General features: G+C 56.9%; 1 protein-coding gene across 1 annotated transcript; it reads left to right on the forward strand.

Moving 5' to 3' along the window:
• Positions 1-45: 45 nt before the first annotated feature.
• On the forward strand, positions 46-13,088 carry LOC117870607 (junction plakoglobin). The gene is made up of 11 exons (XM_034757810.1): positions 46-243; positions 1,049-1,193; positions 2,462-2,565; positions 6,458-6,796; positions 7,433-7,588; positions 8,184-8,303; positions 8,568-8,718; positions 9,297-9,418; positions 10,309-10,348; positions 11,120-11,278; positions 12,224-13,088. Exons 1-10 carry the CDS (start codon positions 118-120, stop codon positions 11,251-11,253), a joined length of 1,437 nt encoding a protein of 478 aa, XP_034613701.1. The 5' UTR covers positions 46-117; the 3' UTR covers positions 11,254-11,278; positions 12,224-13,088.
• The last annotated feature ends 2,210 nt before the right edge of the window (positions 13,089-15,298 follow it).

The raw sequence follows: 15,298 nt of genomic DNA on the forward strand, positions 1-15,298 counted from the left end.
CTGCTGCTTGGCCTGATTCCCCGTCATGCTCTCGTCCCTAGCTCTCCAGTCGAGTCGGTCTTGTTCTACGCAATCACCACCCTGCACAACCTACTGCTGTACCAGGAAGGCGCCAAAATGGCCGTGCGCCTGGCTGACGGCCTCCAGAAGATGGTTCCCCTGCTGAACAAGAACAACCCGAAATTCCTCGCCATCACCACTGACTGCCTTCAGCTCCTAGCCTACGGGAACCAGGAGAGCAAGGTGAGCCTGCCGCCAGCCCTGGCTCCTTCGTCCCCTTGTAGCATTTGTCCTGTGGCTGCTAGGATCCGGGAATAGGTGGGAAGTGGAGGCTGCCGTCAGTGGACAGCCTCTTTTCCCTACTCCTGTGTGACAGTCGTTGTGTGTAAACCCTCCTGAGAAAGGCTTGGCTGCCCGGAATAGCACAGAAACACAGCAGGTACGGCGTGCTGCGTGTGCAGCAGAAACCGGATCCCCGGTTACAGACGCCAGAGAAGTTACACGTCCTCTGAATAGTAGCAAACCCTCTGGGCTGCTACGTAGGCCAAGCCTATGCTACAGGCACTACAGCGGCGTAGCCATGTCTACACCGGGGGGGGGAGAACCATTGATAGCTACTCTGGGTCTGCTCTTTCAGCCAGTTGGGCGCCCACCTTTCAAGTAATTTCGTCTAGACCACATCTCCCTAGTTCGGTTATGAGAGCCTCATGGGGGACTGTGTCAGAAGCTTTCCTAAAATCAAGATATTGCATCTACTGCTCCCCCCCCCCCCCCCAGGCCAGTAACCGTTATATTTGGGGGGGGGGGGGTAGTTTTGATGTGTTTAGCACTTCCAGGGTGAAACCAAGCTGGGAGGCTCCCATTCACGCGGAGTTGGATCCAGTTGAGTCACGAGAGCAGAGCAGATATTCCTGCTCATGCCGTAGCGCCCCGCTCAGTGGCTTGTGTGTAAATGTTCGGGATTCATCGGCGTTCTCTGGCAGCACCTGACGTCTGCGGCTACCCCTTGTGCCACCCTCTGGAGGGCTAACGCCGCTTTCTCTTGCAGCTGATCATTTTGGCCAACGGGGGACCCCAAGCCCTGGTGCAGATCATGCGCAGCTACACCTACGAGAAGCTGCTCTGGACCACCAGCCGGGTGCTCAAGGTCCTGTCTGTGTGTCCCAGCAACAAGCCTGCCATTGTGGAGGCCGGTGAGTGAGCCCTGCGAAGGCGGGGGCGGGCCTGAGATGGAGGGGGCTGGTTCAGACTCGGCAGCTGGAGCAAACTGGGCTGTGGCCCTTTCCAGGCACTGCTGGACAATGCTCGCTTCCAAGGCACCTGAACTAACGCGAGGTGCGGAGCTGTGCCCTGTCTCAGCCTCTGCGCCAGCAGGAACCGGCAGCATCGGGCTCCTATTTTGTCAGTTATGGCTTGAGAAGTCCCTGAGCTGCTCTGTAACGGAAATAAGCCGGTGCCTGGTACCGCGCTCCTATTCAGCAAGATGTGATGTGGATTTAATTTCCATTTGTCACATCACTTTGCTTCCAGCTGTGTTGCCTGTTACTCTTAATGAGGCCTTCATCAGAGACCCTCTAAGATGACAGTGTTAATTGTAACATCCGAACGCTTCCCCTTATTAAGGTTCCCAGCTCTCCTCTAGCAGCTCTCCCCAGACAGCACCTGTCCCCCACTGCTCACCCGTCCACCCCTGCAGCGTCCCCAAGCACTTGCTGTGTGGTTGGTCCCTCTAGGCTTCCGTACGACTGTCTAGAACTTAGTGTTCTAACGCCACCGGCTACAGTCTCCTCTACTCCCAGCAGGACGCTGCCCACACTTGTCACTTGTTCGAATGCCACGGAGTGACCGTCTGTCTTGGCACGTCCCTTGCCATGTTGGCTGGGTCTCTGCTCCCATGGCCTGTCCCCTGTTTCCAGAGAGCTTGTATGGAGGAGAGGCATTTCCAGGAGGTCGTAGTGACTGGTTCCTCTGGGTACACAGACGCCTCTGACGGGAGGTGGGCCTGTTAGCACCTTTACTCGAGGTGGGGGCCCTTTATGGAAGCAGCCCATGCAGTAGCGAAGCTACAGGGATGGGTTAATCTGTGATTAGTGCCTTGTGTCAGGGTTGCCTTCCCAGCCTTGCCATGAGTTGGGCACTCGTCCTCTTTGGCTTCTTATACAGGCCAGTGGAAACTTCTGGAGGACAGATGCTGTTGTGTTTTTTTGCTTAGGCTTGTGCAGACACATGCTTCTGGGGGAAGGCGAGGGGGCAGATTTGCTCCCGGCCCTGCTGGCTAGCTGTGATGCTGCCTTTGTGACTCTGCAGTACAAGGAGAGATGGTGGTCTCAGACTTGGTGTTGCAAAGGGCTGTCTGAAGAGCCCAAACCCACGTGTAGCCTCTCTCAGAGAGCTGACGGTGCTGGGCGGCTTGGCTGTTGGGGCTAATTACAGCTGGGCTTGGCTCTGTTTCCTCCCTCAGGTGGCATGCAGGCTCTGGGGAAACATCTGACCAGCTCTAGCCCACGTCTCGTACAGAACTGCCTGTGGACCTTGAGGAACCTCTCTGATGTGGCCACCAAGCAGGTGAGTGCACAGGAATCCAGCCGTTGTAGAAGCCTCAAATAAGCATTTCCAAGGCCTGGTCCTGAATAGACTGTAGAGCGTTAATCACCTGTCTGGTGCTCTGTGGGGATACCGGATCTTAGCCTGTTCTGCACTGAGCCCAACATCCATAGTCCAGAGGGGATGTTCTTACCCAGCTTTGACTCCCAGGAGCAGCTCCCTTCACAATCTGGTTGCAATGGTATGCTTGCCATGGGGCCAGCGGGAAGTAATGGAAATCCTAGAAATGTGGGGCTGGAAGGGACCTTGAGAGATCCAAGTCCAGCCCCTGAGCTGGGGCAGGACCAAGTAACCCTAAATCCTCACTGACAGGTGTTTGTCCAACCTGCTTTTGAACTGCTCCAGTGACAGGGATTCCACAGCCGCCCATGGAACCGTGTCCCAGAGCTTAACGGCCCTGAGTTCTTCCTAATATCTAACCTAAATCTCCGGTGGTGCCAAGCGAGCCCGTTACGTGTCCTACTTCCAGCGGCCATGGAGAACAATTGATCCATATCCTCTTTATACCAGCCCTTAATGTGTTCAAAGATAGTCAGGTCCCCCCCTCAGTCTCCTTTGCTCAAGACTAAACATGCCCAGATTTTTAACCTTTCCTCACAGGTCAGGTTTTCTGAACCTTTGATCACTTTTATTGTTCTCTCCTGGGCCGTCTCCAATTTGTCTGCAGCTTTCGTAAAGCGCGGTGCCCAGAACTGCACCCAGGACTCCAGCCGAGCCCTCCCCAGCGCAGAGTAGAGTGAGACAGTTACCTCCCGTGTCTAACACAGAACGCTCCCGTTCCTACACCCCGGAACGAGATCGGCCTTTTTCGCAGCTGCAGCACGTTGACTCAGATTCAATAGGTGACCCGCTAGATCCTTTTCAGCATTAATGCCGCCTAGGTGGTTATTCCCCAGTTTGTAGCTGTGCATTTGATTTTGTTTCCTTGCCAGCTGAAGTACTTTGCACTTGTCTTTATTGAATTTCATCTTGTGGATTTCAGACAAATTCTCTAATTTGTCCATTTGTTTTGAATTCTAATCCTGTCCTCCAAAGTGCTTGTGACTCACCCACCTGGGTGTCCTCTGCAAATCCTAGAATCAGACTCTCCACTCCGTTCTCCAAGTCATTAATGAACATATTGAATGGTACTGGACCTAGGCCTGAGCCCTGCAGCACCCCACTAGAGACGCCCTGCCAGTTTGGTGGTGAGCCATTGATCGCTACTCGCTGAGAACAGTCTTTCAACCAGCTGGGCACCCACCTTTATAGTAATTTTATCTAGACCCCAGTTCTTTAGTTGGCTTATGGGACTCTTATGCGGGACTGTCAAAAGCCTTGCTAAAATCAAGGTACTGCTTCCCCCATCCACTGGGCCAGTTACCCTGCCAAATGCTGGCTTCCTAGTGCTCCGGGTCTCCCAACGGCTCTTGGGGGCAGTCACACGGGGATGGCAGTCTGTGCTCTCCCTGCCCATGTCTGACTTGCACTCCATCTCCAGGACCCGGTGGGGAGAAGGCGAACTCTTTCCCCTGCCACAAGCCTGTGAGAACATGCTTCTGCGCACTGCCAGCCCACGCACCGCACCCACTGGGGTGGGGCTAGGAGCCAGGCCAAGGCATAAGCCATTGTGTCAGCACCCTTGGAAAGGTGTCGCCGGTGTTCCTCTGCTGCAGAACTGGTGCAGGGGCTTGCTTCTGACTTCCCAGGGCTGGTGCCAGACTGTTCTGACACCCATTGTTCATCAGGCTGATAGTATCCGTGGAAGGAGAGTGGGAGTAAGGCTGGGGAGGGCAGGGTGGAGTCCGGATGAGGAAGACGCCCCTGAAGTTTCCCTAAGCTGCTTGCTTTGACACCCGGGGTTCCATTGACAGACATTCCTCCCTTCCCCGCACCCCCCGCCTTTCCACTGCTTCCTGATGTGTTCCCCACATGGTGCTTGGCTTGCCCCTCTTCATGGATTAGGGTCTGATGCAGCGTGGAAAGTATTTGGGATCGTTTTTGGAAGGCATGTAACTCAGTCTCCAGTGAGATTAACAAATGAAACATTTGGTGGTCAGGCTCCGCCGAATAGCAAACGGGAATGCAGCTTTGCCTGCTGACTTAACTCCTTCACGTCCTCTGTCTAACCAGGACCCCCCCATCCCCACCCTCATCTCCCACTGTCCTTCTGGCTATTCTTAAATCCCTCAGTCCTGCCTCTAGTGACCCTCACAATCACCCAAAGTGCACGTGCTGGCTTGCCATGCTGCTCTGAACAGCTGGGGATTGTATCACTTGCATGTTTCCGGCAGGGGAAACCTGGCGAAGATACTAAACTCCTAAGTAAAGCTGCACATGTCTGGCACATCTGTCGCTCGCGCTGTCCAAACAGTGCAGAGAGCTAGCTATGGTTACAGGAGTCGAGAGGCCTTGGACTTTTGTTCTAAGAAAACGTTGCCGCGAGCAAGACTCTTACTGCATGGAGATGCCCTGCTTGAGTTGGAACAATAGTTGGCCTTTGGCATGGGGAAGGGTTGTGAATTGTGCCTGTTCTCAGGCCTGCTGGAGTCTGCCAAGCCATAGACCCAAATAGCGCAGCCTTGGGGCCCCAGAGGGAGCCTGGTTCCCAGGGGAAGGACAGCATCTGGGTGGTACCTTGTAATCTTCACTCGGAGGAGTTAAATGGGCAGATCTCCAGTGTGAGCAGATAAAAACACCCCAGCCTCCTATTGCATGCTCCAAGCAGGGTTTGAGGGAGAGCAGAGAGGTGGGGGGATAGTTTGCAGCTCTATAATTCTTCCTTGTGAGGGCCCTCCAGGAAAGGTTCCCACCTGCCGAGGTGTCGCTGGCTGCCTGATGTTCCAGCCGATCTCTGCCTCGGTCCCAGGCGTGCTCTGCCCTCTACAAATCTAATCTCCCTGGCACGGGGGTGGGGTGAACGGGCTTGGTTGGTGTTCAGAGGAATGCGAGTCTTTCACAAGCTGCCCTTCATCTGTACAGTGCTCTGCATTGTCTTTACCAGGCGGCTACGCGTCCTTCGAGGCTGTGTCCTGATGGGGTGCAATTGGATCCCTGTCCCCAAAATCACCATGTTCCTCTAGCTCGCTTAGGGGTGGGGACCGGAGCTCGCCGGGCCCTCTGCAATGACACCCGTGTGGTCGTCTCCGATGAATCTGTCCAATGCTTCCTGTGCTTAGGCTCCTCCCCTGTCAGCATGCTCTGACAGCAACACTTGCTAACTTCACCTTACTTCTCCCCTCTCCCGCTGCAGCCTGGCACAGTCTGGCTAGGTGCCCTAATGCCAGAGCTGGCATCTCCCTGAAACCAGGCCGCCAGGCTTCGGGCTAGCTAAGCATTCTCCTGGCACGTAGAAACGGATGTTTCCAAAGCACTGGGCTGGTGACTCCTTCATGGGCCAGGGCCGTTGCCAGCAAGGACTGCTGGGAGCTGGCATGCGGGCTTCTGTGCAGCTAGAGTGTAGTGTCTACACTCTAGAATCCAGTGACACCCGGCCAGTCGGAGCAGAGATGGCTTTCCCAGCTCCCCGTAGCCTGAAGCGGCCCCTTAGGCTGAGAGTTGTGTTTTTGGAGGTGTTGGCAGAGGAGTCACTGCATGGAGGAGCCTGCTTTGATGTGAGATGGCTCAGCTGTGTGAAGAGACAAGCAGCTCTGCTTCCACCTTGTAAAGCCGTGGGGCAGGAGGGAGCAGAGCTCTGGGAAAGGGCCTGGGGCTATTTACAATGCAGCTTGCGGCTGCAGCAGACCTGAGCCCAACGAGGAGGGGACAGGCCGGGCCTAGTCCATTGGCTTGTCCGTGCTGCGGTTGGTGGTCTCCGGGTGAAGAGGACAGTGTGACGTCTTTCCTCTGCTCTCACCTCCTCACTGTTCTGTAGGAGGGTCTAGATGGTGTCCTCAAGATCTTGGTCAACCAGCTGAGCTCGGACGACGTGAACGTGCTGACTTGCGCCACCGGCACCCTCTCCAACCTGACCTGCAACAACAGCAAAAACAAGACCCTGGTCACGCAGTCCAACGGGGTGGAAGCCCTGATCCACACCATCCTGAGGGCGGGCGACAAGGAGGACATCACCGAGCCGGCTGTCTGCGCCCTGCGGCACCTCACCAGCCGGCACCCGGAGGCAGAGATGGCCCAGAACTCGGTGCGGCTCAACTACGGCATCCCGGCGATCGTCAAGCTCCTCAACCAGCCCAATCAGTGGCCGCTGGTCAAGGTAAAACTGCAGGAGGGGCTGTGGGGCGTCCTGGGGGGTGGGGAGGACGCTGAGGCTCAGCGGAGCTCTGCCTGATGCCCAGTGAGCTGCGTTAACGTCCCCCACTGAGCTCCCTGCGGAGGAGAGGGCACTGGTTTGAGCCACAGTTACCCATTATTCACCCCACAGGGGCTTGGCAGTCGAGCTCTGGCTCCCTGTCTGCCCCCAATCGTGTTCTGAAGGGGGTAAGAGGACGGGGCTGGTGCTGGTCTCTTCTTGAATCAATATTTGTCCTTCTGCTCCCAGCAGCAGGGAAGTAGGTGGATCCCTTTATGGAAATGCTGCAGGCTGACTAGAGGCTTAAAAGCAACCACCTGCTGTGTGAGCTGTGGGGGCGAAGGAAGGTGGCTTCTCGCTGTAGGTGCTGGCGGTAGCGGCTGGTGAGCTGGGGCGGCTGGTTCTGAACCCCCTGCCGTACGGAGCTGGTGCGGTATAGGCTCTGCAGCCGGACTCCTGCCAGGGGCACGGGAGGTGAAAACGCGACCAGTCCCGCTCCTGGCACGTCAAGTTCCTCTCTCGAATGGAGAAGTCCTGAGCGCCTACAGCTGCTGCCTCAGCCGTTGCCCTGTCTGATGGCCTCTTCCTCCTCTCTTCCAGGCCACTATCGGTCTGATCCGCAACCTGGCCCTGTGCCCGGCTAACCATGCCCCACTGCAGGAGGCTGCCGTGATCCCTCGCCTGGTCCAGCTGCTGGTGAAGGCTCACCAAGACGCCCAGCGCCATGTGGCAGCTGGCACACAGCAGCCGTACACAGTGAGTACAGATGCGGGAGGGGGACCAATGGCCGAGCTGGGGAACGCCTGCCCGGTGGGGCCTTTCCCTGTGTCCCAGGGCTCCCAGTGCACTGGGCGTTGCTCAGTTGGCTTATTCTGGAGCGTGAAGCCTCCACTCAGCCCCTGGAAACCCCCGGGTGCTGCTGGGCACGTGGGTAAGGCTGCTGTAACCGGGCCGTAGTCCTGGACGTGCAGCACTGCAGCGATTGCTCCTGTCCTCGGTGACTGCGCCTGGCGGCAGCAGCGGCCATGTATGCACCAGATCGGCCGGGGTGCAGTTGGCTCGCAGGAAGACATGGCTGGATGCTCCGCACAGTGCAGCGGGCATGCCAGGGCCTGGCCCTCTCCTCCATCCCATACAAGGACTGGTCGCTAAGCAGAGGCCACTTGGTGTTCAGAGCGCCCCCTGCTGCGTGATCCCTGGAGGCTGTAACTACTGTCAGCTGTGATGAACAGCAGGCAGGTGGGGGAACTGTGCTCTGTCCCCCCCCTCCGGCCATGTACCACGCCCGTCCTGTGGGGCTGTGCGTTCCACACTTGTCACCCCTTGGTGTTGATCACTGCTCCCTTTGCAGGATGGAGTGAAGATGGAGGAGATAGTGGAGGGGTGCACAGGAGCCCTGCATATCCTGGCCCGGGACCCAATGAACCGCATGGAGATCTTCCGACTCAACACGATTCCTCTCTTTGTGCAGGTTGGGCTTCGGGGTGCAGCACAAGGCAAAGGTGGCGGTGGGGTGCTTTCGGGAGGCCCGGGTGGCTTGTGGTGGTCCAGGTGGCTCTGAGCCCCTGTGCGTCCGATTGGCACATGCAGGAATTGCCAGCTGCCTCCGGGGCTGGGTGAAGGGAGCCGGAGACGCGGCTCTGGAACAGCCCTGCCGTGGCAGAGCTCGCGGTGCCAGGAGTGGCGAGGCGGCTGCAGCTCCCGCCACCTCACGCTGCTTTTCCTCCCCTGACAGCTGCTCTACTCCCCGGTGGAGAACATCCAGCGGGTGGCAGCCGGAGTGCTGTGCGAGCTGGCCCAGGACAAGGAAGCTGCTGACACAATTGATGCCGAGGGGGCCTCTGCTCCGCTGATGGAGCTGCTGCATTCCAGGAACGAAGGCACAGGTGAGCCAAGCCCGCTGGAGCCGCGCGCTCGGAGCTGGGACTCCTAGCAGGGCTCGCACCGGGCGCATTCAGCAGTCCCTGGTTCTGTCCCATTCGCATTCGGCTGCCTCGGGGCCGCCACCATCTGGAGAGTGGGTGCTGTAGCATGCCATCTCCCGGAGCCAGGGTCCCACTGTCTCCTACACTCCGCACCCCCTCTGTGGCCCTCTCTGCCGGGGACAGGGCTGCTAGGCCAGAAAACTCTCTTAAAAGAAGTGCCGTCGTGTCTCTCCCTCCCCCTCCATGGACGTTCCTTCTCACGCTAGGCTCCAGCCCCAGGGTTTGGGGGAGAGCGCACGGGCCCTGCTCCATGAAATGGTGCAGCGGCACCGGGGACGCTGGGGCGTGGAGGCTTTTGGGAATGTGATGGCAGAGCTGCTGTGACAGACCGGTGGCAACGGGAAACGTAATTACGTGCAGAGCCGCCCACTGAAGTGGAAATCCTTCAACCATCTGCCCGGAGAGAAGCGCGGCTCCCTCTGCCATTTGCTGGCATTTAGAGATTTCCTCTTCCAACGTTTTCCCCCCCTCTGCTCCAGCCACCTATGCTGCAGCCGTGCTGTTCCGCATCTCCGAGGACAAAAACCCCGACTACAGGAAACGCGTCTCCGTCGAGCTCACCAACTCCCTCTTCAAACACGACCCTGCCGCCTGGGAAGCAGTGAGTGCCTGCCTGGTTTGGGGGGCGGGAGGGGGCTGCTTTTCCTTCCCGACCCGTTCGGGGCCAGTTCATGGTCCTGTTAGCGACGCAGGAGCTCTCCCCTCCCCCGGAGAGGAGCGCTACCATCTCCCGTGAGATTGTTCTCGCACCGCCCTGCCCACGAATGGGGTTTGTACCCAGGGCATCTGGGAGGCCGCTTGGCTCCGCGGGTCCCTCCGTGGCTCAGGGAACGGCCCCTCCCCAGGGGATTCTAGAGGCTCCTTGGTTAAATGCGTCTGTAGTGGAACTTGGGCTGGGAAGAACGTGAGCCACATCTTCCATGTAGCCCTGAGTGTGTGACCGTCCGCAACGGGAAGGGCGGGGGCAGGGCGGGGGCAGGGCAGCAGCCCATAGGTGCCTGTTTCTAGGTGGGAGGGGTTAGTAAACAGAGGGTGTAATGCTTGTACTGGGGGGACTCGGGGCTGGAACATCTAAACTCCATTTAGAAACTAGTCCAACATGCTACAGCCACAACCCTTGAGTCTCCCTGCACCGGGGCTGGTGGGCTCCCTGTTGCTGCAGGCGTCTTGGCACAGAATCCTGGCCACACGTGGCCTCCTGGGGCTATCAGCCCGTGAGCTGGGCAGATAGCGATGCTCATGCAGCATCCCCAGGTAGCGCGAGGCCCCACCCCCACGCCCCAGGAGCTGTGATTCCTCCAATAAAACAGCTCGGCACTGGCACCACCCCAGAGACGGCAGGGACCCAGCACCGTAGGATCGTGTTACTCTCCTCCCAAAAGCCATTGCTGCTGGGAAGAGCTAATTCTCAGCACGTGCGTGTCCCAAGCACCATGCGAAGGCTGACCCCGATCTGCGCCCTCGTGTTACCTGTGTGTCTCTCCTCCCTAGGCGCAGAGCATGATTCCAATCAACGAGCCATACCCAGAGGGTAAGTGCTGGGCATGTGTTTAGTGCAGAATGCCAAGCTCGGCAGGGCTGGCGTGTCCTGCCGGGGAACCAAACGGTGCCTCTGAGCTGGGGACCCTGCTGGGCCACTCGGCCGGAAGCACCCGGCAGGCGGCTGCAGCCTTCTGCCTCCGCTCCTCAGCGTGGCATCGCTCGGGCTGGCAGCAGAGCCGCGAGGGCTCCGTGCACGTCTGGCCGGCCAGGTTCTAGTGTCCGGGAGAACTGAACACTGGGCTACGAATAAACGCAGGCCCCAGGTGACTGCCATGCTCTGTACGTTGAGCTGAATTTCTCTGCCCCCTCCTGGGAGCTGCAGCCTCACTGGAAGTGGGATGGCTCAGCAAACTCGAGTCCTGTCAGTGTCCGCTCCCCTCTGGAACGTCGCGCTGCTGCCTGTAGGCGAAGCGTGTGGCCGGGAGCTTTGCTGTCCCCGTGCCAAGGCCAGTTGGGGCTTTTATTCCTCTTGCATCAGGGCACGGGCCAGCCTCCAACAGGGTCAGGAAGAAACTCCCTGGGGCCGGTTATTCCATATCTGGCCATGTTGGGTCTCCTGCAGTATTTGGTGCTGGCGCCTGTCAGGCCTTGGCCTCGATGGATCCCGGCTCTGACACAGCTTAGGTGGCTGGGAGGGAGGGCGGCTGTAATGCTTGGATGGGAGCGGGGGTGTCCCCACCTGAGCACAGAGCTGGTGCTAATTCTCTGCTCAGTGGCTGGTGTGCAGGCTAACGGCTGCCCTCTCCCCTCTGCTGGCTAGATATGGATGCTGGTTATCGTATGTATTCGGGTGACGACCCCTTGGACATGAACATGGATATGGACGGAGACTATCCCATGGACACCTACAGCGATGGCGTCCGAGGACACTACCCCGAACACATGCTCGCCTAACCCGCTCCTCAGGCACTGCACAAGGGTAGGGCCACCTTGCCTGGCGGGAGCCCAGCTGGGAGGGGAGGAGGGACTGCCTGAACCTGGGCAGTGGTGAGGGAATTGTCCTACTCCTGTCTATGGCCGTGCCGAGCTGTGGCTGGATAGCCTGGTGTCTGGTGCACAGCTTTGGGACAGCCAGGGCTTCCGTGAGCACATCTACTCTGCCAGCGTGTCCTTCCCCACCTCTGGGCTCCTGGGCATCAGTTTGAGGGACCCAGGCACTTTTCCACTTCTAGGCAAGAGCCCAAGAACTAGGGCCAGGCGGGGGGCTTGGCGGGTCAGCGGTCCCCAAGCAATGAAGAGAACGCCTAGCGGAGTCTGGGGTGAGACTCCCGGGGATGGGACACACCCCGGACCCATGAGAGCTATGAGCTTGGCCGAGCTGCAGTCCACACACCAGTGGCTGGCCGGGATGAAGGCAGGAGGAGGGTTAAGAGCTGAGGTGCATGACTGCTGCCATCCTGCAGACCAGCATTTCACTGTTCCTGGCTGCTTGGGGGCTCTGGGGAAATCACCCCCTAGTGCTAGCTCCAGGCAGTCCCATGGTACCGAGAGCTGTGCACACCCCCCCCCCCCCGGAGGCCCCTTCCCCACAAGTCAGGCCATGGGTAGCTGGGTTAGTTTCCTCTCGTCCATTGTTACAAAGGAACAATGTCATGGGAACCATTGTCCAGCTGCCTACAAATACGGCCAACCCCTGGCCTAGCTCCCTGCTCTACTGTGAGACAAGGCAGAGTAACTGGGGTGGAGCAGATCAGTGGGCTAAGCCACACTTCCCCTTCCGCCTGGGCCAGGCTAGCCCTAGAGAACCCAAGTGCCTGGGGTTCCCCTAGTCCTCGAAACAATCCCACCCTCTGATAGACCTGCTGTTCCCCTGTCACACCCCTATCAGCTGTCTGACACGGTCCTTCCTCCTGGTCTGCTGCAGGTGTATTCTCCGGCCAGAAGAGGGTGGCTCCAGAGCTGAGCGCTTGCAAGAGGGACTTGGGAGACAGAAGTGCCTGAGACAAACTTTTCCATTCCCACCAGAGGCTTTATTTTTAGATTTGTTTTATTATTTCTTTTTTGCTGTGGGTCTGTGAAAAAGGCCCTTTCCTCCTGAGATTGCTTCAAACTCCCTCCAGCCAAGCCAGGATACTGTTTCTGAAGCTTTAAAACACGCGACTCCCGCGTCATTATCAAACTCCATTGGCATAACAGTAATAGTCTTTTCTATAAATATATATTTCTTTTATTTTTTAATATGGTGCAAATGGCTTTTGCCGTCTGATTTTAAGTTCGTGCTTTTTAACTTTCCACTTCCTGTTCTGTGTTTAGCGTTTAACAAAAATAATCTAACATTTTAAAATGAGCCTTTTGCTTTCTACAAACTTTAAATTAAAAATAGCAAATCCAGTGAGTTTGCAGAAAACAAGGGGTGCTGTGTTTTCCCGGGATCTTTGTTCTACCCAAGGGATGTGTCGACGGCTTTATTCCTTCCGATCAGACGTGGGTGAGCAGAATTTCAGTGTAACTGTCCTTACGATAGAGGAGTGACTCTAACCACTAGGAACTGTGTCCTTGTATCGGTCTACTATTGCACAATTTAACCTGTCTCCTTTCTGGTGAGTGGTGTTTCCTTCCCCTCTTCCCTTCTCTTCATGCATTTTTAAAGCGACTCTAGAGCTGATGGCTTCCTGCTTCCGTTGGACAGGGATGGATGTTCTTGGAACGTGGTTCAGGAGCAGGATTTTATTATTTCTGTAAGTTTTTTTTGTATAGACCAAAGCAAAGAATAAAACTCCGTAACCCCATGCTGCGGTGAGCTGGTTCTTCTACTTGCGTCAGCTCCTGGGCCATTGGTATTTGTTTGGTAGCGGGTGCCACCTGGAACTGGGGTACCACTGAGTCCCCCTGACCCACCAGCCTGGGCTCCCTTCTACACTGTCCTGCTATTGACAAGGCCTCCAGGCTTCAGCCTGCACTTTCACCAGTGTACATACAGGTAGGGACACGCCCAGCTGCAGTACGTGCAGGTAGGCTCTTTAACCAGCCCCTGCTTGGGAAGGCTTTAGCTAGGGCACCTCCCAGTTCCTGAGGCACGCACCCCCCCCCCGGAGTATAAACCCAAAATTATGTCATCTTGCACTGCACAGGGACCTGTACAGCGTAAGCTCATAAAATTCACCCCCTCCCTCAGTGTGGAGAGGACTATGCAACAGCGTTCTCCCCCTGAGTTATGAGTCCCACACACTGGTTTTAGATCAAGCAAAAACAAGTTTAACTACAAAAGATAGATTTTAAGCGATAGCAAACCGATCAAAGCAGGTTAGATTGGATATGAAGAGCAGATCCTCGCGGTAACTGATGACACAAGCAGGCTGCTGGTCGATTCTTAAGGGCCAAGCTGCACTTGCTCACAGCTTGGAGTCCCCCAGTGTTCCATTCACAGGCTAGAAATCCCTTTAGCCTGGGTCCAGCACTTCCCCTGCTTCAGTCTTTGTTCCTCAGGTGTTTCCAGGAGTCGTCTTGTGTGGGGAGTCAGTGAAGAACCATGATGATGTCACTCCCCTGCCTTCTATCGCTTTTGCATAAGGCCGGAAGCCTTGGTTTCAAAGCTTGGGTCCCAGGCCAGTCAGTGGGGAAAAATACTGACCTCCCAAGATGGAGTCTGGCACCAGGTGACCTGGTCACATGTCCCTGTAGTGTGTCACCTCTGGAAGGCTCCCCAGGTGGGAGATGAGCTCCTAAGGCCTATTGTTTCTTCCTAATGGCTCGTTAACCTGAATGGGCCCTTCCCAGCCAGCCACACTGAGAGCCTTTTGCCTGGTGGGCGTGGCCCAGGAATGGATATGTGTGAAATCGATATAGTCAAGATTCATAACGGGGTACAAAAATGATACCTGCATACAAATAGGATAAGCCTATTCAGCAAATCGTAACCTTTCCAGTGACCTCCCATGCCTTATCTTTCATAAAATGCATCGTAATTATGCCATCCTCCTATCCTATCGCTGTGAAGAGGGTGGGGTGCAGCGTCACAGTGGGATGTTGCGGGAGGTTTAAAATAAAACTCCACCCAGTGCGTGGGGAAGACTCTGTCCCCATTGGGGTGAGCGTGGCAGCCTGCAGTGTGCAGGGTCACTTGCTGTGCTTGGCCCACAGTGCCCCCTCCCCTGAGCGCGCAGTCATTAGCCTGCTGTCTGTCACGAGCTCCTCTTCCGCTGATTAAGAAGTTAGGAGGTAAAAGTCCCATAATTCAGATGTTTATTCATTAGGCAGCATTGCCGGTGTCTCATCTCCGCTGCCTCTCACGGCTCGTGGGATGAGCGCCGGGGGATAAACATGCTTGTTGCCAGCGCCAGCTCCCGTGATTGATAGGACTGAGGTGGGATGGAACCACAATCGTCTGGGTTAAAAAAGCTGATTCACTCCAGTCTAACCTAGCCGCCGTGTTCTGTGGGCCAGAGAGTGAGAGGAAATGATGTTCCCCCTGAAACGCCAATGGACAGCTGCTGCCCGGGGAAGGTGCGCCCGGGCAGCCGGAGGACGGAAACCAGCTATTTGCAGAGTTACCACCAAACGGAGCTGCTGCCTGGCTGCTCGCAGGCTCGGCGTTGACATCCTTAGCTGGATCGCAGCGCAGGGCGTTGGCACCAGGTGGGGATGGGGTTAGGGGCTTTAGAGCCAAGTTCCCAGATGTAGGAGAGGGCTTCCCTTCCCAACCCTCCTTCGGGACGTGGTCAGCTTGAAGGCTACGATTTCCAGCACGTCCAACGTATTGGACTCTCCCGGAGTCCCCCGGCTAACCACTAACCACCACGGCTGAGCTGGGACTGCCTCTCCACGCACAACTCCGGCAGTTCCCCAGTGCCACTAGTGCCAGGGAAGAGTGGAAGACCTTCGGGCAGCGCAGCAGCTGAGGCCTGGCACGGCTGAGTGGCCCTTGGGAGCTTGGCCTTTCCTGGTTAATGGGAAAAGGGGAGATGGAGGTCAGCCTGGAAGAGGCAGTAGGAGCCAGATG

This window comes from Trachemys scripta, unplaced genomic scaffold, assembly GCF_013100865.1.
Source record: "Trachemys scripta elegans isolate TJP31775 unplaced genomic scaffold, CAS_Tse_1.0 scaffold_61, whole genome shotgun sequence".
In the NCBI taxonomy this organism is placed as follows: Eukaryota; Metazoa; Chordata; order Testudines; family Emydidae; genus Trachemys; species Trachemys scripta.